General features: G+C 59.0%; 3 protein-coding genes across 4 annotated transcripts; all 3 read left to right on the top strand.

The window, feature by feature from the left end:
- The first annotated feature begins 112 nt into the window (after positions 1–112).
- Positions 113–14,471, top strand: RAVER1 (ribonucleoprotein, PTB binding 1). 2 transcript variants are annotated; one of them, XM_031036437.2, is made up of 14 exons: positions 113–368; positions 1,891–1,957; positions 4,286–4,755; positions 8,110–8,301; positions 8,477–8,606; positions 8,973–9,067; positions 9,828–9,915; positions 10,220–10,431; positions 10,528–10,621; positions 10,697–10,833; positions 11,825–11,899; positions 12,372–12,512; positions 12,906–12,989; positions 13,091–14,471. In XM_031036437.2, the coding sequence occupies exons 1-14, from the start codon at positions 150–152 to the stop codon at positions 13,235–13,237; spliced, it is 2,151 nt and encodes a 716-aa protein (XP_030892297.2). In that variant the 5' UTR covers positions 113–149; the 3' UTR covers positions 13,238–14,471. The 2 variants fall into 2 exon arrangements, with proteins under 2 accessions (XP_030892297.2, XP_006741122.2); XM_006741059.3 differs by having other exon boundaries at positions 10,528–10,833.
- A 53-nt stretch (positions 14,472–14,524) lies between these two features.
- FDX2 (ferredoxin 2) lies at positions 14,525–18,614 on the top strand. The gene is made up of 5 exons (XM_006741060.3): positions 14,525–14,852; positions 14,939–14,993; positions 15,193–15,299; positions 17,908–17,995; positions 18,192–18,614. Exons 1-5 carry the CDS (start codon positions 14,525–14,527, stop codon positions 18,346–18,348), a joined length of 735 nt encoding a protein of 244 aa, XP_006741123.2. The 3' UTR covers positions 18,349–18,614.
- Positions 18,615–18,751: 137 nt separating this feature from the next.
- On the top strand, positions 18,752–21,864 carry ZGLP1 (zinc finger GATA like protein 1). Its single transcript, XM_031017410.2, has 6 exons — positions 18,752–19,268; positions 19,510–19,884; positions 20,509–20,594; positions 20,945–21,038; positions 21,191–21,316; positions 21,471–21,864. Exons 1-6 carry the CDS (start codon positions 19,132–19,134, stop codon positions 21,556–21,558), a joined length of 906 nt encoding a protein of 301 aa, XP_030873270.1. The 5' UTR covers positions 18,752–19,131; the 3' UTR covers positions 21,559–21,864.
- Positions 21,865–22,986: the final 1,122 nt, after the last annotated feature.

Here is a 22,986-nt window from a genome sequence, read left to right as displayed (position 1 = left end):
TGAGAGGCGGGATGGGCCTTGGCCAATGGGCTGAGGGGGTGGGAAAGGAGGTGGGGCTTCTCCTGTCCAATCGGCGGGCGCGCCCTCGTTGCCGCTCTATGCCGCTCCGCCCAGGCTCGCTGGTCCCAGAAGGCGCCGGGTTTCCCAAGATGGCGGCCGACGTGTCCGTTACTCACCGGCCCCCGCTGAGCCCGGAGGCTGGGGCCGAGGTTGAAGCTGATGATGCCGCGGAGCGCCGGGCGCCCGAAGAAGAACTGCCGCCGCTAGATCCAGAGGAGATCCGGAAACGGCTAGAACATACCGAGCGCCAGTTCCGTAACCGCCGCAAGATACTGATCCGGGGCCTCCCGGGGGACGTGACCAACCAGGTATGGGGGGGGGAGCGTGGCGGGAAATACCACCGTGCGCGTGCGCGGGGGGAACCGGGCGACACCAACGCTGGCCTGCGCTGGGGGGCGTCGGCGGGAGAGTCCAAGCGCGGGATCAGTGCGGGATCGGGAGAAACCAAGAGCAAGATGTGGGGGGGGTGGGCAGTGATGGAGGGAAAAACCAACTTTGGACTGAGGGAGGACGTTGCTAGGGGCGACCACAGGTTTGGACGAAACCAAGTGATTGAAGGGGGCGGGGAACTAACTGGAAGGGGGCGGGCAACTTTGGCCTTGTTGGGGGATTGTGAATGGACTGCTATATTGGGACTGTGGAAGTAGGGATGTCGGTTGCTCCCTGCTCTGATTGTGTTTTTCCCCACCCCCTCTACCGTGGAGCGGCGGAACCTGGTATCCAGAAGTTTCAGGGTTGACTAGAGTATGCTTTTCCATAGCACGCGTTTACCGACTCCTCTGAGAGGTCCGGAAGTTGTAGTAGCTCCTGGGGTTTTTCTTCTCCAAAAGCCTCTGGATTAATTTGGAAAAATGTAGTCTAGTGCCCCCAGCTCACAGACCTGCAGACCTCCCCCACTGTTCTGTGCCCCCTCCCTTGACTGATCTGGCCAGGGGTGCCCTTCTTTTGGGGCCTACATGGGGTAGGGCTTCCTAGTGCTCTTTGGACCCAAGGAGATTGCATCTAGTCTGCCCTGCCCTGCCACAGTGAGATGGGTTCTTTCTCCCTGCTGCTGAGAAATCTCTGCTCTCTGACCCACCTGCACATCTGCCACTGACTCCCTGCCACGAGTAGGCACATGGCTGGTGGGGTCTTAGAGTGTGGGGAGGGGCAGACTTGGGGACAGACCTGGGGCAGGTGCCACTAAGTATGGTCCGGTTTTTTCCTAGAGCTGGCTCTCCTAGTGCCTACCATCTCTCAGCTGGGAACACTCTATCTCCTTCAAGGTGCACAGTGTGTCTGGCAGTAGCAGGCCCCAGAGTTTGCCCGCAAAGCTGGCTTACCAGAAGACCAGCCCTGTCAACAGGAGGGAATTGGGAGGCACGTGAAGCCATGCGCTGTGGGCTTTTAAGTACACAGGGTCCCCAGTCAGGTACCCCCTGCGTGGCATTCCCTCTACTACCCTGACCAGCTGCATGACCTTGGACATGTTCCTTTGCCTCTCTGAGCCGCAGTTTCTTCATCTACAAAATGGGTTAATGCCCAGTTTGTTGGGATGTTGGAGAGAGTCAGACTTGCTACCTGAGGTTCAGATGAGTTGAAGTTATTTCCCTAAGGGCAGAGCTGGGACTTGAACGCAGACCCATCCGAGTCTTAGGGTGTGTTGTGTTAGTTCAAAGCTTGGAGTCTGCAGCTAGGCTCTGGCTCTGAATCCCAGCTCTGCATGTTTCCTCATTTGTAAGATGGGGTTGCTATTTGATCTGCCTTCATAGCTGGTCCACGTGGAGGTGGCACTGGGTCGCTCCCTTCAGCCCCTGGTGACTTCATATCCTTTGGCTTCTGTCTCCGCAGGAAGTGCACGACCTGCTCAGCGACTATGAGCTCAAGTACTGTTTTGTGGACAAATACAAAGGGACAGGTTTGTGGGGCTGTGCGTTGGGCTAGTGGCAGGAGATGACAGTCCCTGAAACTGGGAGGGTCCACACCCAGTGTTTCCTGTCCTGAACTTCGGGCCCAACCTTGTCCCCTAGGCCGTGCAGGACAGACTGTTGTCCCACTCTGTCTCTCATCCTGGGTGCCCATTGTCAGGCAGCCTTGGTGTTCCTCCCCTGGGCTCCCCAGCCAGATACCTAGGCATTGGGCTCCCCTCTTCCCCACGCCATTCCCCCCAGCCAGCCAGTCACCCAGACCTGTCTGGTCTTCTCCTTCAAGTCCTCCAGAACAATTGGCGCCCCTCCATTCCCTCAGCTTCCATCTGATCCATGCCCCCTCCATCTTTGTCAAAAAGGCAGCCTCACTCTGGTCTGTCTGCCTCTGTGATTTCATGGTCCGGCTTGCCCTCCCCACCAGTAGCCAGCTCTGATCCAGTTGCAAATCTGATCAAATCCAGTCCTAACCTTCATTGTTCTCTCTCCAAAATTCTCTGAGGCTCCTCCTGACACTACCTTGCGGGGATGTGCCCCAGCCTCACCATCCCCTCGGGCACCCATCAGGTTCCAGGTTGTTCCCTCTGCCAGTGCTCTTAGCTGTCCACAGTGCTATCCGGGTGGCATCAGGCAGCTCGCATAGTGCCCCAAACGCCCTACCCATCATAGCACTGTCACGCTGGGCTTTTGTCACTCTCTCACTCACCTGCCTCCTGCACTGGGTGGCTGGCTCCCTGAGAACAGGGAGGGGTCTTGTCAGCCTTGGCACTCCCCCACTCCCCGCATGGGAAGCTCTCTGTGGGTGTCTACGCCTGCCAGGCATTGTGCTGGTATTAAACCTTCCAGGGCCTTTTTTTGCAATCTGTAAGATGGGTGAGAAGAAGCTGAGGACCAGTAACCCCTGTGTGGCAGGCTAGCATAGTTGTTAAGTTCTTGGGCCCTGGAGGCAAATGGACCTGGGTTCAAGTCCTGGTCTGGCCTTACTCTGTGGCCACAGGCAAGTGATTTACCCTCCAGAGCCTCAGTTTTCTCACCAGCAAATTGGGCATGACCTGCTTGGGTTAGCCATGAGGCCAAACATGTTAAAATCCTAAAAAGCTGTGGGTGCCTGGCACCTAATAGGTGCTTAGTAAATATTGGCAGGGGCAACAAATCAAGTATTTACTGAGCACCTAGCATGCCTGTGTGCTAAGCATCAATAATCCAGAGCTTAACTGACACACTCATTCATACAGTCTTCCAACAATGTTTACTGAATGGTGTGTGCTGGGTACCGGGTACGTAACTGTTAACCAAGTTAACAGATAGTCTAGTCTGCAGAGAAGGGTGTTATTCAGACAGCTGCAAGCATGGAGGTTTGTGTACACGAACACACACAAAACCATAAGCTTCAGAGCCCTGTAAGAGCACAGAGCTGGGATCTGCAACAGGAGAAGTCAGGCTAGGCTTTGTGGGGGAAGTGATGTTTGCAGGCAGATTGAAGGGTGGGTGGGGGTTAACTAGGCGAGGCAGCGTGGAGGTCAGGGTTCCACGCTCAGGGAGAAGCAGGCGCAAAGCCCCGGGGTGGAGTGGGCCTGGCACAGTTCAGGAAGTAGCAGCAGGAGATGGGCGAGGAGGTCAGCAAGGCCAGTGGGCCAGGCCACACAGGATCCACTGGCCCCTGTAATGAGAAACCCCTAGACAAGGACAGGGCACCATTTGATTATCCTTTTGAAAGGCTCCCTGTCGCTGCTGGGTGGAGAGCAAACGAGGAGTGGCAGCGGGACTGGATATGAGAGGTGTTGGTGGCCTGGAAAGGTGGTGAAGGAGGGGTGCAGAGCAGGGCACTGGGGCTTGCCTGCCAGTTCAAGTCCAGGCTCCTCCACTGGGGCAGGGGGCACTGCTCTGGACCTGTTTCCTTGCTGGCCAAATGGGGGTTGTCAGGAGTAAGTTATTCTCATTTCCCATGAAGAAACTGAGACCCCAGAGCCATTCAGGGGCTGGAATCGAAGCCCCAGGCCCCAGCGATCACGTGCTTAACCACGGCCGTGCGTCACCCGAGTTAGTCGCGTGTAGGACCCAGCCAGGTACACAATAGGTGAGCCCTGCTGTGTGAGTGAGGAGCGGGGGCGAGAGCAGGAAGCGGGGCTCGGGGAGGAAGGAGACCCCTGCAGCAGGAATTCCAGGCTGCCAGCCATTCCCTCGGCTGGTCCCTGACACATCCTGGTTTTTGGGTATTCTGAGGTCACGCAAGGTGTAGAGAGAGGTGGCGGGGGCGGCCGTGGGGTGAAGGGGGTGCCCCTCGGGGTCGCCCCCTGAGCCCACGCCCCCTCCCGCTGCAGCCTTCGTGACCCTGCTGAACGGGGAGCAGGCCGAGGCTGCCATCCGCGCCTTCCACCAGAGCCACCTGCGGGAGCGCGAGCTGTCCGTGCAGCTGCAGCCCACGGACGCCCTGCTCTGCGTGGCCAACCTGCCCCCCAGCTTCACCCAGCAGCAGTTCGAGGAGCTGGTGCGGCCCTTCGGCAGCCTGGAGCGCTGCTTTCTGGTCTACAGCGAGCGCACCGGCCACTCCAAGGGCTACGGCTTCGCGGAGTACATGAAGAAGGACTCGGCCGCCCGCGCCAAGTCAGACCTGCTGGGCAAGCCGCTGGGCCCGCGCACCCTCTACGTGCACTGGACAGATGCCGGGCAGCTGACACCCGAGCTGCTGCATTCGCGCTGCCTCTGTGTCGACCAGTTGCCCCCTGGCTTCAGCGACGGGGACGCCCTGCGCCGGGCACTGGCGACGGCCCACACGCCCACCTTCTGCCAGGTGAGCCCTGGGCCTGGTGCCGGGGCCTGGGGGTGGGCGGGGGGCCAGAGCGCCTCAGAGGGGCCCTTTGGCGTCACCTGCCTTTTCTAATCTCCTGGGTCCCTTTTTAGTAAAGCAGCGGCGGTGCCACTTTGAATGGGGTTCTTGTTAGAAAGGCCACGTGGTGTAGTGGGTGATAGCCCAGCTCGGAGCCAGATGGCTGGGCCTCAGATCCCAGTGCACCCTTTAGCAGCTTGCTTAACCTCGGTGGCCTTGGGCCTCCTATAAAATGCAGGTGAGGCCACCTTTGTGAAAGCTTGGTGCGAGGCTTGCTCACCTCTCGCTCCCATTTCCGTGTTCATCAGACGTTTGCCGAGTGGCCTCCCGGCTCCTAGGCCTGGCTTTGAGGAGGCTGTCCAGAGAAGCCCACAGTCCATTTGAGCCTGGAGGTCAGGAAGTTGGGCTTGGCTGGATTCCAGCCCGGCTCTGTGCCTCTGGGCAAGTCACTCACTCTCTGAGTCTTGGTTTCCCTCCTCCATAAAAGGATTCAACACTCACACGTTGGGTTGGCAAAACAGCCTCTGGTTCATCCGAGTCACATGTGTAATGCACATTTGTGTGCCTGCCGGGCCCTGTGACAGGCACAGTGGCGTGAGAACAAGCCAGGCCCACTCCTCAGCCCCCAGATAGCTTTACCCACAGACCCCCAGCATAGATATTCCTTCAGCACCCACTGGGCACATTCCTTAGAATCCCTTCATCCTAGAACAGCCCAGAGAGGCAGGTAACACCCCATTTTCAGGTGGCACAAGTTCAAGTGCCCTACCCAGGGCTCTACAGCCAGGGTGTGGCAGGGCTGGGATGGGAACGCTGCAGCCTGGCTCCAAGCCCCAGGCCAGCCTGACGGAGCTGGTGGACGGGCCCTGACCCCAGTGGCCGCGGGTGAGTCCCGCTTCCCTTGTGTAAATGGAGTCTTAGGAAGCCCGCTCCTTGCTCACTTTGCATTTGGTCACGCTGCTGCTTTCTGTTGCGTACCTGCCCTGTGCTAGGCCCTGGGTGGGGGGCTCCAGGAGACAGATGACTTAGCTTGGCAGCCACGTCCTCTCTTATGAAGATGGGACAGCAGGGCTATGACCAGCTAAGTTCTCGCTCCAAGCCTTAGTTTTCCCATCTGGAAATGGGGCTAGCAGTGCTTTGTTATTGGGTTATTGTGAATGGCTACTTGTACATGCTTCCACTTATAGTAGGTGTCCTGGTTGAATGGAGGCCGGGCTCAGGAGTCAGGCACGTTAAGGTTTGAGCCTTAATCTCCCTCCTTAGGAGCCGTGAAGCCTTGGTTGCACTTTGACCCCTCTCTCTCTTCCTCTGTAAGATGGCACATATTAGAAGATGTGCATCTGGGTCTTGGACAGAGGTGAAGGTGAAGTGCTCAGTAGAGGTGGGCTGACAGCTGGAGCCACCCTACCTGGGCACTCAGAGCAGGTGCACATCTAGAGGACCACCCTTCCTTGCCCCTGGGGAGCATCTCCTTAAATCCCCACAACCACCGTTTGAGGTGGGTTTGTGTGCTGGCCCCACTTTACAGATGAGGAAAACAAGGCCCAGGGCTGGGCACGTGCAGTGATGTGCCCACACCAGCCTGTCAGTAAGGTGGGCTGGGAGTCGAGGTCCGTCAGCTGACCCCGGGGCCCCCCACTCTTAAGCGGGCACCCTCACCTTCCAAGAAGGCTGGATGCCAAGCTGGGAACTGGCCGTCCTGGTGGGGAGCATCATTTTCAACATCACCAAGATGAGACCATCAGGGAAATGCCCTAGCAGCCCGCTCTGGCGCGCTTTGCCAGTTAGTCACACGCCGGTTTCCCTAGCATCTCAATGCTGTAGACGCTAATAAAGCAGGTGTCATGAGACCTTGGGTGTTTTAAGAAGCCTTTTCCATTTTATTTATTTTTGTGAATGGGCAGTCCAGTCCTGTTTGGAAATTCAGCAAGTGCAGAAAGGTCAGTGGTGAAGGCTCCCCTCCCCCCGGCGCCTTTGCCTGCAGTCCCTGCTCAAACCAGGTTGTGGTGGTGTCTCCTTCCGGCGAGATTTCATTACGCATTTCAAACAGATGTGTGTGTATGTCTTTGCGTTCCCCTTTTCCTGACCCAGATATTGCCGTGCCTGCTTCGGTTTGGTTCTTCCCTTCGGTCTTGGGCATATTTTCGTGCTCAGACACGAGAGCTTTTCCATTGCTGTTGGGGCCACACCGTATTCCATTTCGTGGACTCCGCTGTCCTCTGTGGGTGGACATTGTCTTGGTTCCATACCACACTGTGCGTCACTGGGGACCGGGAGGAGCATCACTGGTTCCCGAAACAGCCATAGCCACACACAGGCGGCTGGTTTCTTGAAGGGCAGCAGCGTGGCCTCGTCCGCTCCCAGCTCCAGCTCCATGGCCCGGGCAAGGGACTGCCCTTCTCGGAGCCTGTTTCCTCCCCTGCGGAGTGGGCGTGCTGCCCGTGCCTGGCTCTGCAAAGTGGTGAAACAGCCCCTGTGGCGCCCAGCCCGCGGGCAGGCACGGTCCGGCTGGGTGCTCGCCCGGGATCTGTCTGCCCAGGGACAGCACCCACGATGCCCCGAGAACCAAGAGGTTCGTTCCCTGAGTGGGTGGCAGGCTCTCATGGTGGCAGAGCCTGACCTGACCTGATCTGATGGGGCCATTTGTGTCTTGCTGCAGAGATCTGGGCGTCTGATGTGCGGGAGCCCCAGACCCCCGTGGGGGAACGGACACACGATATATAGCATGTGCAGCATCCTCCCTTTCTTCCGAAAAAGTCTCAGTCCTGGGACACATCTGGCCTCAGGGTCTGGAAAAGGGGCTGTGGGCCTAAAGTACCAACGGGCTGCTGTCAGGGGAGGCGGGGCGGGGGGGGGGCCTCACTGGTTGTGTGACCTCCCTCCCAACTGGCACATCCGGTCTTGAACCCGAGCTTGGAGGCCACATGTCTCACCCCCAGGCTGTGTCTTTCCTGCGCCTTCGTGTGCTGGGCAGTCCCCATCAGAGTCCCAAAGTAACGCTGGCCTGAGCCCCAGGGGACTTGACCCATGCGAGGTGGACCCCAGCTTTGCGCTCCTACACGCTCTGTGACCTTGGGCATGTTGACCTTTCTGAACCTCAGCTGTCTGCTCTGAAAAATGGGTAGGATGCAGCCTCCTGGGGCCACTGAGAAGATTCGATGAGCTAATGCAGGAACAGGGCTTAGAAGAGCGTAGGGCCAAAACCCACGCCCTCTGGGGAATTCACGGTCATGATCGGGATCCCAGTCTGGTCGCTGTTGTCACTTCATGTGAGGGCTGCCACTGCCACTTGGGTGCTCACGTCTACCCCCCCCCCAGCTGGCATATGGCCAGGATGGGCAGCTGAAGGGCTTCGCTGTGCTGGAGTACGAGACGGCGGAAATGGCAGAAGAAGCGCAGCAGCGGGCGGACGGCCTGGCGCTGGGGGGCAGCCACTTGCGCGTCTCCTTCTGTGCCCCAGGGCCCCCTGGCCGCAGCATGCTGGCCGCGCTCATCGCTGCCCAGGCCACGGTGAGTGCCTGCCTGGGAAGTGTACCCCTGGGGGTGGGGGTGGGGGAACCAGGGGTCAGGTCCTCCTCTCTTAAAAAGTCAGGGTGTCGGCTGGACTCGGGATGAGAGGGACGGGTGAGCCCACATCCCTGAGGCCAGGTGGGGCTCTAAGCCACTCTTCCATTTCTCTCTACAGGCCCTCAATCGGGGCAAAGGACTCCTGCCCGAGCCCAACATCCTGCAGCTGCTCAACAACCTGGGGCCCTCTGCCTCCCTCCAGCTGCTGTTGCACCCCCTGCTCCACGGCAGTGCAGGGGGCAAGCAGGGTAAGGTGGGGCCCGGAGAGTGGCGGCCGGGGTCCCCAGCACTCTCGGAACCCAGCGCCTCCCCAGGCTTTTTTCCCATCTGAGCTCTAAGTGACTCGAGCCCGTGAGCAGGGGCTGGGATGAGAGCGGCAGTCACCAAAGGGAGCTGGTGCCCCGAGCCCCTCAAGGGGTGGCGGGGGGGAGCAGAGCCACCTGCAGTGAGGCAGGGTAGTGGAAAGGGCTGTCCCTCCCTGGGGCAGACTCCCCTCCTGGGCCCTTGTTTTGGGGACATCAGTTGTTTTCTGGGAGCTTCAGGCCCGGGGTTGTGCTTAATTGGGGCGGGCGCTTCCATCCAGGGTCCGCTGCTCACTTCCCGGTCTCCCCCAGGCCTCCTGGGTGCACCTCCGGCCATGCCGCTGCTCAGCGGGCCCGCCCTCTCCACGGCGCTCCTGCAGCTCGCCCTGCAGACCCAGAGTCAGAAGGTAACTGCGCGGCCCCGGGCCCTCCGCGCGCACACGCACGCCCCTGCCCCTCGTCGGTCCATTTCACACCCCCTCGCACCTGCCAGTGGCTTGCCATCGGCAGGGTGACGGGACATGTGGTCGTGTCCGTGGCAGGTGCTCAGGACTCAGGCAGTGACTCAGTCTGGGAGAGGAAGTCCAGGCTTCACAGGGGAGTAGCTTGCTGGTGGCTCGCTCCCGCCTTCTCATCGCGTGTACACGGAGACCCAGGCAGACCAAGATACGCACACGCACACACACACGCCACTGATCCACCCGGTTTGGTTCACTAGGGCCAAGTCAGTGACTTGGGTGCGTCTGACCGTCACTGATGGAATCAGGGGCTTGCGTGGCTAAAAGTGACTGGCTCCATGTGGCTGGGGCACTGTGTTGGACGCTGTGCTTCCAACAGGGGGACCGGGTGTGGGACAGTGTGCCTGGGAAGGACTGTCATCTTCTGTGTGTCTGACCGTGGTTAGCAGTGTGGGTGATGGGCCCTGACACGCCGAGCATATGGTGCATGTCCCCAGGGTCTCTCCAGGGCCTGGTATGCAGGAGGCCCTCCGTCACCACTGGGTGGCCAGATGGGTGACGGCTGGGATGTTGCAGACACTGGGGGACACTGTGCGTGTCTGCCCATGACGGGCTGGGGCCTGGAGTCCGGGTGTGCTGGGTGTGGTGACCCCTGTCTGCTGTCCGGGCCACACTGGCCCATCTCCAGCTGATTGTGCTCTGTCTCCAGAAGCCCGGGATCTTGGGAGACTCTCCCCTGGGCACCCTTCAGCCTGGGGCCCAGCCGGCCAACCCCCTCCTCGGGGAGCTGTCTGCAGGTAACACAGACCCTGCGCCCCCTCATCTTTCTGGACCCCGTTCCCACTTCCCCTCTCTGAGCTCCTTTCCTTACTAGGCATGGACACATGATCTCATTTCTCTGGGTCTCAGTGGCCCCATCTGTCAGTTGGGCCCTCACCTCCCAGGGTGGCTGGGAGCATCCTGGGAGGTGATGTGCTTAGAGGGCTCTGCACAGTGCCCACCACATACCTGCTGGTCCGGGTCCAAGTGGAGGCTCAGGGCCCCGGGAAGACGGGGCCTGTGGGGTTGGGGTTGGGCGCCAACATCATCTTCTCCCTGTAGGGGGGGCCCTGCCCCCGGAGCTGCCGCCCCGGCGAGGGAAGCCGCCGCCTCTGCTGCCGCCACTGCTTGGCCCCTCTGGGGGTGACCGGGAAGCCATAGGCCTGGCTCCCCCAGCAGCCCAGCTCACTCCACCCCCTGCCCCAGTGGGACTCCGAGGCACCGGCCTTAGGAGCCTCCAGAAAGACAGTGGACCTCTGCCAGCACCCCCTGGGGTAAGGCTCTGCCCTGTACCCAGTACCGATCCGGCCTCCTGACCTGCAAGAGCCCGCCTGCCAGGGGCCCTCACGAATCCAGCCCTCCCACCACAGGTCTCGCTGCTGGGGGAACCCCCAAAGGACTTCCGGATCCCCCTGAATCCCTACCTGAACCTACACAGCCTACTCCCGGCCAGCAACCTGGCGGGTAAGGAGGCTCGGGGCTGGGGAGGCACAGGGAGAAGCCGCCGCCCGGCTGAGGGCCACCTGCCTAACCCCCCAGCCCCTGGAGGTGGTGGTGGAGGCGGCGGCAGCAGCAAAGCCTTCCAGCTCAAGTCCCGCCTGCTCAGCCCTCTCGCCAGCACCCGCCTGCCCCCTGAACCAGGGCTGCCTGACAGCTGTGGTTTCGACTACCCCTCGGTGAGTACCTAGCTGCCGTGCGGTCGGCCTCCCGAGGGCTGCCACTGTGGCCCTTTGTCCCCCCAGAGAGAGTCATTCTCCGGAGCATTGTTTCTGTAATACCGAAGGCCAGGAGAGCACTAGGGAGATCGCGGGGAAGGTGCCAGACACAGTCCCCGCCCTGTCTCATGTCTGTCTGTCTCTGCACATCAGACCTGCTTCCCGTCTGTCTTTCTCTCCCAAGAGGCGTTAGGCTGGGCTTTGGCCTCTTAAAGGCAAGGCTCGGTGTCCTGTTGGTCTTTCTGTCTTTCTCTCCCTTGTCTGACTCTTGTCCCTGTCCCTGGAGAGCTGCTCCTTCTGTGATCCCAGCCTCCCCCGGGGTCAGATGTTGCAGCCCGGCCACCCGCAGGCCCCCCTGTGTTATGTTTGGCACACACCAGGTTTGCTTATTTATATATTTATTTTTAAGATTTTATTTATTTGACAGAGCGACAGCGAGAGAGGGAACACAAGCAGGGGGAGTGGGAGAGGGAGGAGAAGCAGGCTTCCTGCTGAGCGGGGAGCCCGATGTGGGGCTCGATCCCAGGACCCTGGGACCGTGACCTGAGCGGAAAGCAGACTTCTAACGACTGAGCCACCCAGGCGCCCCTGGCCCACACCAGGTTTAAAAAAAGTAACAACTGAAATAAATGTCAACGCTAACATATAAAAGGGCTCACACAATGCAGATGCCCAGTGGCCTCAAAACACTGTGAACACCTGGCCCCACAGGGGCCACACACCTTCACAGCAGCCGCCTCCGGGGCTAATGTGGAACCCCTCTCTGCCGTGGGGCGCACACTCCATCTCATCCCAGCTGCCCAGCCTGCAGTTGGAAGTTGCCCGCACACAGTCAGGTGTGCCCTCTGCTGGAGGGGGCCAGACTTCCCTGGGACATCTGTGCCGTGGAACTCAGCCAGGGGTGAAGCTGGTGCAGACTCCCACCCAACATGCTTCTCTCCCTTCCCTTCAGGATGTGGGACCTCGGCGGCTCTTCTCCCACCCACGGGAGCCGGCGCTAGGGCCTCACAGACCCAGCCGACACAAAGTAAGAGCTGCCCTGTCCATCTTACCTCCTGGGCGTATCCGTTAGCTTTTGCCGCATAACAAGCGGCCCCACCACTTGGTCGCTCAGAACAGCAGATACTTGATTTCTCACCAGTCTTCGGGGAGCTCAGCCGGTGGTTCCCTGGCAGCACAGCTGGGGCTGAGCAGTCTGCACTGGTTTTAGTCACATACCTGGCAGTTACTAGGCGGGAGAAGGGGACTCAGCTGGGATGATTTATCTGCTGCCCCTGGAGCTCGTTCTCCAGCAGGTCACCCTGTGAGGCTGGCCCGCGTGTGGTGGTGGTCCCGGGGTTCCCAAGAGGAAGCAGGGAGGCCAGGCACCTCTGTCTTCAGCGTCATGCTGCGGTCCCAATTGGCCAAAGCTGGGGGGGGAGGGGGCATTTGGGAGGATCTACAGAATGGGTTGGATTCTTCAATAATCTGTCTCACTCGGCCCGCCCCCCTCTCTGCAGATGTCCCCCCCGCCAAGTGGTTTCGGAGAACGGAGTGGCGGGGGCGGCGGGGGGCCCCTCTCCCACTTCTATTCGGGCTCTCCCACTTCCTACTTCACCAGTGGCCTGCAGGCTGGCCTCAAGCAGAGCCACCTTAACAAGGTGAGGAGCTTCCCCAGCTGCGGACAGTTCCCCAGGGACAGCCAGGATGCAGGAGCCCCTGCGACCTTTGGTGCCTAGGCCCAGGCCAAGGTGGTGGCAGAGCGGGGGTCAGCTCTGCTCAGGGATGAGCTCAAAACGGGCCATCCCCACACCTGTGTGTCTTGCACCTAATGTTGCCCAGCCTTCCTGGCCACCTTTCACTCCCTCCCCAGTAGCCTGCGGTGTGGGTGCGATTAGCCCCAGTTGACAGATGAGGCAACAGGCTCAGAAAAAAGAAGGCCCCCCAGTCTCCTAGCTGATGAGTGGCAGAGGCAGGGTTCAAGCCTGAAACCCCTTGCCTTTGCCCTGGGGGCCGCTTCCTCTCCCATTTCATCTCTCTCCCATGTCTCCCAGGCCGTCAGCTCCTCTCCACTGGGCTCCGGAGAAGGGCTCCTGGGCCTTGGCCCTGGGCCAAATGGCCACAGCCACCTGCTGAAGGTACGGGGGGTGGGTGGGGAGGGCAGCGGGGATGCGTCGGGTTGGGGAGCAGTGGCCCCTGGATGGCCTCTGACTTGTCACCCCCTCCCCTCTGTCTCTAGACCCCACTGGGTGGCCAGAAACGCAGCTTTGCCCACCTGCTGCCCTCACCCGAGCCCAGCCCTGAAGGCAGCTATGTGGGCCAGCACTCCCAGGGCCTTGGGGGCCACTACGCAGATTCCTACCTGAAGCGCAAGCGGATTTTCTAAGGGTCCAGTGCCAGAGATGCTCAAGGGCCTGCACCAAATCGCTTTTGGGTTTTCTGGTGTTCTGTTTGTGTTTTTTTCCCCCCCTTTCAGTAATAGAAAAATCTCTGAAAGACTTTGTTGACCAACCAGCCGGAACCCAAGGAGTGTGGGGGAGTCTGGGGGCCACTATGCACCTCTGGCCTGCTCCCGGCATGGAAACTCTACAGCCTTAAGAGAGAGGGGCCCTGGCCTGCTCTCTGTCCCCTCCCCTGTATCCGCCTGTGTCTGTGTCTCTCTGGGAGTCCTCTCCTGCCTAGTCACTCCTGTATCTTGGCCTTTCGAGTGCCTTGGAGGTTCCCCTGACCTCCCGTGAGGATCAGAGACTGTCCCCCTTTTTTAACTTTGACAATTGACTTTTGTTTCCTTTTCTAATTTGTATTATTTTTTAAACAATCCAGGACGACCCCCAGCTCTGATTCCTTCAAGGTCCAGCATGTCTGGGCCTTCATTCCACTCTTTTCGGTTTGAAATGGCTCAGCCCTCTTTCTCTCATGTCTGCTGCAGGCATGGCTGTGTCCTGCCCCTGCCTGCCCACTCTGGCCTGTATTCCAGCTGGGGGTCGCCAGCCCCCTGCCACAGTTCCCTCGCCTTCTGATGCCTTAAAGCCGGGTCCCAGGCCCTGCGGTCAGAGCCTCTTAGATGCCGAGCTCCGGAAGCTTGACTCAGGACCAAATGGCTCTGGCCTGGGGATTGGGCCCCTCTACCCAGGGTCCCCACTCTGAGGACAGTAGAAGGCCAAAGCCTTGGTCTTGGCATACCAACCCCATCATCCCTCCTACCCAGGCGTGTGCGCAGAGACAGGTTTTCTCTGCCAGCTTAAACCAGTCCTGCTGTCAGTCTGTGGGAGTCCGGTTATTGTGCATCTCACAGCCTCTGCTGTCTCCCCCCGCCGGCCCCCATGTTGAAGATGAGCTCCACCTCTCCATCCCCAGGCTAGATCACCTGGAGCTGGCCTCCTGTTGGCCCAGTGCCCAGTCCAGCAACTTCATGCAGATAAGCTCTGCCCCTGCCCACCAGCAGGACCTGTCGGCCTGAGGAGATCCTGGGCCCTCCCCCTGGCCGGCTGGGCCACCAGCTTCCCTCCCCTGACTCTGGGGGGTCCACATCCACTCCAGGGGGGTGTCGTCTCCCCAGTCCTCTCTCTCAGACCTTCCTTTGCTGAATTAAAGTTTGTAAGTAAATGGTTTTAAAGAAAGCAGAGCTGGCTGGTTCTTGGGACAAACAGTGGGCCTGGGTGGGTAGTCGGGGATGGCCCCGCAGGTCTTTCGTGTGGGTGAGCCGGCATGGGTCCCTCGCGCTCTGGCAGCCCCTGGAGTCCTTCCTCGCACGCTCCCCACTCAAACGGCAGAGCTCATATTCGGGCAATTACGGGCCCTGTGGTCGCGTGGCTGCCACTGGGCATGCCCAGGCCCGGATCACGTGATGCCTGTCATGGCGGCCTCCGTGGCCCGGGGAGGCGTGAGTGCTGGGTTTCTGCTGAGGGCGGCTGGTGGAGCCTGGTGGAGCCGGCGTGGGGGCTCTCGGGGGTCCGGGGAGGCGGCGGCGCCAGTGACAGCCAGAAGATTTCGAGCAACAGGTACCTGGGGCGCTTTGGGGGACAGCGTTAACCCGCCGGACGCCCACAAGGCGCGCCGCGGCCGCTCACCCAACCGTGTTTTCCAGACTCGCGCCCGGCGGGGGAAGAAGAAGCCGGCGGCCCTGAGCGGCCCGGGGACGTGTGAGTGTAGGGGGGCTAAGTCCCCCATTCTTTATCCCACGAGGTTCCTCCGGTCCCCGCCCTGCCCTGCAGCCTCATCTCTGTGTCCCCCTTCTACCTCGTCCTATTCCCCTGGCCGTCTAGGCCCCCTAACCCCAGACGTGACCTGGCCACCGCGCCCACCATCAAGTTTGGTGTCTGTACCCCCGTCTGTCCCCAGGGTGAACGTGGTGTTCGTAGACCGCTCAGGCCAACGGATTCCGGTGAGCGGCAGAGTGGGGGACAATGTTCTTTACCTGGCCCAGCGCCATGGAGTGGACCTGGAAGGTGGGAACCCCACACTGGGAATTGGGGAGGTCCTTATTCATTGTTTTAAAAACCCTGCAAATCAGATACGGTTCTCCTCCGTTACTTCACCCTCCCGTGGCTTCCCATCAAACATGGCTAAAATCCAGACTCCTCACCAATGTCTCAAACCCTGACCAGCTCTAAACCTTCATTCACTCAGCAGCTATTTATTGAGCATTTATTAGAGGTCATTAAAATTCCTGCCCTCCAGGAGCTTGTATTCTCTCCCTCCTTCCTCTCTCTAATCTAGACACACTGGCTTTCCTGCTGTTCCTCAAACAAAAAGCCAAGTCCATTCCTGCCTCGGGGCTTTTGCATTTGCTGCTCCAGACATCTGAAGTACTTTCCCACCAGATTAATCCTTCAGGTCTCAACGTAAATGTCATCTTTCTGACAATCTCCTCCCCTCAGCCCAGCTAAAACCCGCACCCCTGGTCACTGTAACCTCAGTGTGCTTTATTGTCCTCCTAACACTTCTCAGTGTCTTGTTTCCTTTTTGTCATCTGTCTTCAGAATGAGATCAGAAACCCTGGTGCTACTTATCGGTTGCCTGTCATGGTGTTTAGATGTAACGGGTATTAAATCAGTATTTGCTGAGTAAAAGATAATCATAGCAGACATTATTTTAAGCGCATTAAATACCTACTGACTGATTGAATCTTCCTGATAAGGTTATGTGATAGGGAAGATTGTTATCTCATTTTATAGGTGAGGAAGCAGCCCCAGGTTAAGTTGACATGATCCAGGGTCAAGTAAGTGGCAAAACTAGATTCAAAGCCAGCTTATTTTAGCCACTAATCTGTGCTGCTCTTCTCTGTATATTGAACACCTTGTTTGCCAGGCAGCAATGTACAAAACAGACAAGGCCCCTATCATTTCACATCAATTTCAACTTAATAGGGACCATAATCCCAGGAATAAACATGTAATTATATCATGAGCAGCTGGAAAGGGCAGTCTGAAAAAAAAATGTACAGGGTTATTTGTTGGGTGAATATAATACAGAGCCTGATTTAATCATTATCGGGGGTGGGGATGTTGGGGGGCTGGTCATGGCAGGCCTACCTCAAGTTCTGTTCTGGAATCCAGGCACCAGGAGTCCAGGACAGGTTGGAACATGAGTTTTAGAGGCAAGTGGCCTGTGTTCATATTTTGCCTCTTACCAGCTCTATGACTCTGAGCCAAGGTACTTTACCTCTCTGGGCCTCTGATGCCTCATGTATAAAAGGGGATAATTTAGTTACTATCTCATTGGGTTGCTCTGGAGGCTTAAACAGATCTCGGACGTAGTGCTGAATGCCTGGCACCTGGTTAGTATGCAGTGCCTAGCTGGGACTATCGTATTCAATAATCTCTATCTCATGGGATGAGGGTGCTAATGAGGTGGGAAACAGGACTGAGGAAGAGATTCCTTGGGGACTGCCTGGAGCTTCAGGGTCCAGACATTTTATCCCCAGGAGACGGGGAGTGTGGGCAAAGTCACCAGGTCCCCCTGGGAGGTTCTCCCAGGTCAGGAGGCTGCTTTGCAGCTACATCCTCATTATCCAACACGTGTGGAAGACAGAGGGAATTCTGTCCCATTCATTTAAAACACATGTCTCTTGAGCATCCATATGCCAGGCTCGGTGCCAAGTACAAAGACGGAGGCCAGGTTGATGGAGCATAGGTACACCCAGAGATTCAGGTGGTAACCTGAGACTGTGGTAAATGCTGTGCAGAAATTAGAGTCCCCAAGGCCAGGCAGGGGTGGGGTTTGGTGCGGGGAGAGGATAAGAAACAGGAGATGGGGGAACTGGAAAACAGATGAGTTCTGTTGGTGAAAGAGTGGAGAGAAGAACATTCCAGGGCGAGGGTGCAACGAGTGCAGAGGCCATGTGCTGGGGACGAGCTTGGTGTGTTGGAGTTGGGGCGGGGGGGCAGTGTGGCTGAAGTGAGTGAGTGAGGGGTCGGGAGGATCTCAGAGATTGAGTGGAAGAGTTTGGTTTTATTCTGGCTGCGAAAAGGCCTTGGAAGGTTTTAGACCAGGAGGGACATTATCCCCAAAGCGCAATTCTCAGTGATCAGTCCAAAGGGTGGGAATGCATCCGGGGGAAAAGCAGGAAACCCCAGCTTCTGTATCTTTCAACCCTTATTTTCTGGTCTCTTCCCCTGCCACACTGAGTGTTGAGGAAGCAGGTCCCATCTTCGGGAGCAAGAGGTAGAGGGAAACCCATTTGCCCAGCACAGTGACAGGGTCCCCGCAAGGGCTTACAGGCTGCAGGGACCCTGCCTTTTTCCCCCTCAGCCACACTGAAGTCAAGTCCACGCTCCTTCATGGTTCCGTGTACGCAGTCTGGTCCACAGCCTGCTGGGGGGGTGGTCCTTGGGAGACGGGACACCCTGGACGTCCCTTTGCAAAACTTACACGCAGCTCGGGAGCAGCTAGCCGAGTGGATGACGGGGCGGAGGGTGCGCTCGGTGCGGGCCCGGGAAGGATGGATGAGGGGCGCGTGGGGAAACAAAGGGCCTCTTTCCCCTTCTGTCCTTGACCTCATGGTGCCTACCTGACCGTGCCCCTCACTGGCACCTCCTCACTTGTTGCCCCCAGGGGCCTGTGAAGCTTCCCTGGCGTGCTCTACCTGCCACGTGTACGTGAGCGAGGACCACCTGGACCTTCTGCCTCCTCCCACCGAGAGGTGAGCGGGGCAGCCCCTCCCCGCTGTGCAGAGGCCCATGTGGGCCGCGCCAGGCAGCCCCAGCCCGACTCGGCCCTGCAGCTGCTGGCTGTGGCGCTGCCCCGCGCCGGCCTGAGAGGTGCCTCGTCCCCGCCCTGTGGGGCCCCCACCAGCTGGACAGCTTGCCCCTGGGTGACTGCTCTTCTCCTTGCTGCAGGGAGGACGACATGCTGGACATGGCCCCGCTTCTTCAGGAGAACTCCCGGCTGGGCTGCCAAATCGTGCTGACTCCTGAGCTGGAAGGGGCCGAATTCACGCTGCCAAAGATCACCAGGAACTTCTATGTGGACGGCCATGTCCCCAAGCCCCACTGACACCCCGGGCACCCGCGGCCCCGCGGCCGGGACTGCAGGAATAGCCAAGTTGCCAGTCCAGCCCAGAGCATGGACAGGCCCGAGAGAGATGTTGGAAGCAACCAGAAGGCCAGAGCCCCTGCCTCAGAGAGATCCCATGTCCAGGTTCTGGTTTGGGAGGCCGAGGGAGACCCAGCCCTGCTGGGGTGGCCTCCCCCAAACTCAGGAGAATCAGTGTGTGGATAGGGTGGAATCTGACTGGAACAACAATAAAACTGTCTCACAGACCTCCGGTGTCTTGAGGCTCCTGGGGGGGGGGGGCGGGGAGGGCAGGCCCTGGAGTCTGTAGCCGCACCTTCTGGGCCCCCAACTCCCCCCTCCCACGGCAGCGCTGGGGTCGCGGGACGGCTGAGGCAGACGCCCGGAAGCTGCCTTGCTGGAGAGCCCGGGAGCCCGAGCCCACGTGCACCCGCGTGCCAAAGCCCCGCCCCCCCGGCCGCGGAGGGATTTGCGGGGATCCAGGCTGGCCTGGCGGGGTGTGAAGGCCACCCGAGCGGAGCTGCCAGAGTGGGACCGAGGCCGGCCTGGGTGGGCGGGGGGAGCTTGGCCCCCGGGCGCCCAGCGCTGCCTACCAGAGGCGCCTCGTCGCACTCGCCCCGCCCCGCCCAGGTGGGGCTCCTCGCAGCCTCTGCCAGAAGCGCCCCCACCAGGCACGTCCTGCTCCACTCAGGTGGGGCTCATCGAGTGGGCTCAGGGTGGGCGGGGCCGGGCGCGATTAGGGAAGTGGGGCTGGGCCGGGGCGTGATGGAGGCCGAACCGGTCCCAGACTTCTCGAAGCTGCAAGAGCTCCTGGCGCCACCGTGTCTGGACCCTAAGCCGCCCCGGGCGCCCCCTGCTCAGCAGGCACCAAGGACCCCAGGATGCCCCAGACCCAATGGCAGGTGCGTTCAGGAGCGGCCCCTTCCCCCAACTTGATCCAGTGGTCAAAGGGTCATGACCTCTGGTTCCTGGGGGTTATCCAGAGGTCACCATGTTAGTTACTGGCACTTAAAAAGAAGTTCTGGTCCCGAGGGATACTCGGGGTCATATGGGGGTCAGAGGCCACGCAATTCCCCCATGTCTCTGAGGACTGCATTGGTGCTGCCCAGGGAAGGGGGTGACCACACTGTCCCTTGTCCCCAGGTCCTTCTGGCCTGCAAGCCAGGACTCAGTCACTGCCCTGCGTTTCCTCCAAGAAACAGCAGAAGGGCTGGTTCAGCCCCCTGCCCGGGACACCCAAGCCCTGGGGCCCTGCTGGGAGCTGAAGGCCTTGGAGACTCTGGGACCCTCGCCTCTGGCAAGGGATGCCAAGAACATGCTGACCCCAATCAGCCAGCCATGCTGCAGCTCAGGGCCCCTGGAGGCTCCCCCAGCCCCCTCAGCCCTACCCCAGAGGAGGCCCCGGAAGCAGTCAAAGCCCCACCCGGGCGCTGAGAAAGTGGACCCCCGGTTCGAGGGGGTGACCCTGAAGTTTCAGATAAAGCCGGATTCCAGCCTACAGATCATACCCAGCTACAGGTAGGGGCTGGCCCAGAGGAGGGCGCCCTTTTGCAAGTTATAGTAATAATGGTGGGGGCAGGGGCCTCCCGGCATCTGCTCGCGGGCGCCCCACACCAGCCCTACGTTACAAATGGCCCAGCCTCTGAGCGAGACCTCAGGCTGGCGCCGTGACCCAGCAACGTCCTGGTCCGAGCATAGGTCCTGTTTATGAGATGGGCCTGACCATACTGAGGGTGGTTGCTAACTGTTGTTTTTCCCAGTAATGATCATGACCACCACCTGTCAGGAACAACAACTATGAGAGGTAACAGGTAGCCCTTGATGTATATGGGCTCCCTGAAGCCTTGTGAAGCCCATTTTGCAGATTTGGAAACTGAGGTGCAGAGGATGCGATCGCTTGTCCGGAGTCACGCAGTGAGGACTCAGGAGAAATGGGATCTCAAACTGGCAGGCTGGCCCCAGACTTCCTACCTCTTCACATAATACTCATTATTATTACTGATGAGGGACAAGGCCAGGCCTTTCAGCCATCAGACGCCTCCTTGGGGGATGCTTCAAATCCCGATAGTAAATCATCACTGAGGGGCCACTGCCTGGGACAAGGTACAGACCCCCCAATGCTAACTCCTGTCTACTCCCCAGCCTGGCCTGCAGTAGCCGCTCTCAGGGTCCCTCTACAGGCCCTGCCAGGGGTCCTGAGGCCAACTCAGGAGGCAGCGAGGCCCTCGGTGAGTCCTGGTGACTTAAGAGCTATAAATATGGGGGGGGGGCAGTTTCCCATCTTCTCTGTCTTTCTTCCCATCCTGCTTCCCCATTTAGACCCATCCAGAAGGAGTCATGGTGCACCTCCCTCCACTCAGGCTGAGTCACCCCCACCCCCGGTTTCTTCCTCTGCTTAGCTTTGCCATCTGTCTCCCTTCCTGGCTTTCCCTCTGTCTTAGATCTGGTAATACCCAGGGCTGGCCCAGAGCCAGGTGGGGCCTTCGTAGAGACTCTAACAAAATGCCCCACCTGCACAGGCCTCCGGAGCCCAGACTCTTGGCCTCTGCCCCTTACCCTTTGACCTCTGCCCCCTCAGGGCCCCGGTGCTGTGCTTCCTGTAGGACCCAAAGGACCCCACTCTGGAGAGATGCTGAAGATGGGACCCCTCTCTGCAATGCCTGTGGTATCAGGTCCTCAGGATGGAAGGAGTTTGGATGCTTAGCCAGTGTGGGGTTCTGGGAGGGGAAACACTCACCCTTGCGGAAAGTGGAACTACCCAGAAAGTGGTAGTTTCTGGACCCCTGCTGCATTCTGATGTTGGTTTCTCGCACCCCCACCCCAGGTACAAGAAATATGGCACTCGCTGCTCCAGCTGCTGGCTCGTGCCCAGGAAAAGTGTCCAGCCCAAGAAGTTATGTGGCAGATGTGGGGTGTCCCTGGGCCCCCACCAAGGCCCAACTCAGGAAGGGTAAGCCCTTCCTCACCCAGCTGAGCCTGTCCTGACTCAGTTTCTCTGTGGTGGGGAGGGCAGGGAATGGGCAGAAGCCCTCCTGGGAGGAGTGGGGAAAAAACTTGGGTCTTCAAGGGTCCAGGCTGCCTCTTCTCTGCCCCCTCCCATTCAGGGATCTCAGGTGGAAGACCCAGGCCTCGGGCTCCAGAGTCCCTGTCTCAGGGGGCCACTGTCCCCCTCCCTGGCCCCTGGTCCGATGAAGTTTGGCTGAGCCTCCCCTCAGAAAATGTCCTCAGCAGTGACACTCCTACTGTGAACAGCAATAACAATAAAGAACACAACTACTCTGAGAAAGAGCGCTGTGACTTGGGGATCCCACCTCGTGCACACTTCTCCCTCTCTCCCCCGCGCCAGGAATGTGGGGGCAGGTGTTTTCTCATTAGGATTCTGAGGGACACACACACTCGTACATACAGGGACCAGCCCACCCACAGAGAATGAGCCACATTCACCACAACATCCCATATAGGGCAACAGCCACCACATGCAGAGACAAAGAACACATGGAGACAGACAGACACACGGGGCGCCTGGCTGGCTCGGTCAGTGGAGTGTGCGACTCTCAGTCTCGGGGTTGTGGGTTCGAGCCCAGTGTTGGGTGTAGAGATGACCTAAAAAAAAAAAAAACAACTTTTTTTTTTTTTTTTTTAGAATTTGTTTATTTGACATAGACAAAGCGAGAGCAGGAACACAAGCAGGGGGAGTGGGAGAGGGAGAAACAGGCTTCCCGCTGAGCAGGGAGCCCGATGCGGGGCTCGATCCCAGGACCCCGGGATCATGACCTGAGCTGAAGGCAGACACTTAACGACTGAGCCACCCAGGCACCCCTAAAAAAAATCTTATTTATTTTTTAATTTATTTGAAAGAGAGAGAGAGCACAAGAGGGGGTAGGGTTAGAGGGAGAAGCAGACTCCTCGCGGAGCAGGGAGCCCAATGTGGGACTAGATCCCAGGAGTCCAGGATCATGACCTGAGCCAAAGGCAGTCACCCAACCAACTGAGCCACCCGGTGCCCCCCTAAAAAAAAATCTTAAAAAAAGGCAAGACAGATACGTGTGTGTGGGCTAACACACATTCACATACAAGACACACTGACAAACTCGCGTGTGCTGACACGCACATGAGACACATAGACCCCACGCTAGACAGAAACAAGCGTTGACGGACACAGGACAGATACATCTGTCAACACCCGGAAAATACACCTAGGTGACACACACATTGGCACACAGTGATACACACACAGCGGTCCCTTTATCCATCAGCTCCACCTCTGCCTGCAGGGTGTCCCCTTCCTACAACTTTATGCACACCAGTCCCTTCTGTGGCCCCCTCCCCCCTCTTCCAAGAGCTCTCCAACCCCACCATGGGTGTCCCTAGCCTGCAGCCAGAAGCCATTCAGGAGAAGAGGGCCCTGGCCAGAGCTCAGCCCTGTCGCTGTCGCCAGAACACACAGGATACCAGTGCCCACTGGGAGAACTGGAGGGATGCAGCCAGGGTGGGGGATGGTCCCGCATGGCAGTGAGTGAGACCTGCCAGGCCACGTAGCCCAGGAAGGGGAGCCCCTGTGAAACCCTCTCTGTCTGTTTTGGGTGAGCCTGTGGGGAAGGTCTGGGCCCAGTTCCTCAG

The sequence above is a fragment of the Leptonychotes weddellii genome, chromosome 1 (assembly GCF_054177405.1).
Source record: "Leptonychotes weddellii isolate Sample4059 chromosome 1, ASM5417740v2, whole genome shotgun sequence".
NCBI classification, from domain to species: Eukaryota; Metazoa; Chordata; class Mammalia; order Carnivora; family Phocidae; genus Leptonychotes; species Leptonychotes weddellii.
This window is presented reverse-complemented; position numbering and strand designations above follow the sequence as displayed.

Excerpts from the sequence above, each read along its gene's own strand:
- RAVER1 (XM_006741059.3), top strand. The coding sequence starts at position 150 with ATGGCGGCCGACGTGTCCGTTACTCACCGGCCCCCGCTGAGCCCGGAG. Across the intron at positions 8,302-8,476 it reads TCATCGCTGCCCAGGCCACG|GCCCTCAATCGGGGCAAAGG; the intron begins GTGAGTGCCTGC and ends TTCTCTCTACAG. Across the intron at positions 12,990-13,090 it reads GCCACAGCCACCTGCTGAAG|ACCCCACTGGGTGGCCAGAA; the intron begins GTACGGGGGGTG and ends CTCTGTCTCTAG.
- FDX2 (XM_006741060.3), top strand. The coding sequence starts at position 14,525 with ATGGCCCCGCAGGTCTTTCGTGTGGGTGAGCCGGCATGGGTCCCTCGC. Across the intron at positions 14,853-14,938 it reads CAGAAGATTTCGAGCAACAG|ACTCGCGCCCGGCGGGGGAA; the intron begins GTACCTGGGGCG and ends CGTGTTTTCCAG. Across the intron at positions 15,300-17,907 it reads CCATGGAGTGGACCTGGAAG|GGGCCTGTGAAGCTTCCCTG; the intron begins GTGGGAACCCCA and ends TGTTGCCCCCAG.
- ZGLP1 (XM_031017410.2), top strand. The coding sequence starts at position 19,132 with ATGGAGGCCGAACCGGTCCCAGACTTCTCGAAGCTGCAAGAGCTCCTG. Across the intron at positions 19,269-19,509 it reads TGCCCCAGACCCAATGGCAG|GTCCTTCTGGCCTGCAAGCC; the intron begins GTGCGTTCAGGA and ends CCTTGTCCCCAG. Across the intron at positions 21,039-21,190 it reads TGCAATGCCTGTGGTATCAG|GTACAAGAAATATGGCACTC; the intron begins GTCCTCAGGATG and ends CCCCCACCCCAG.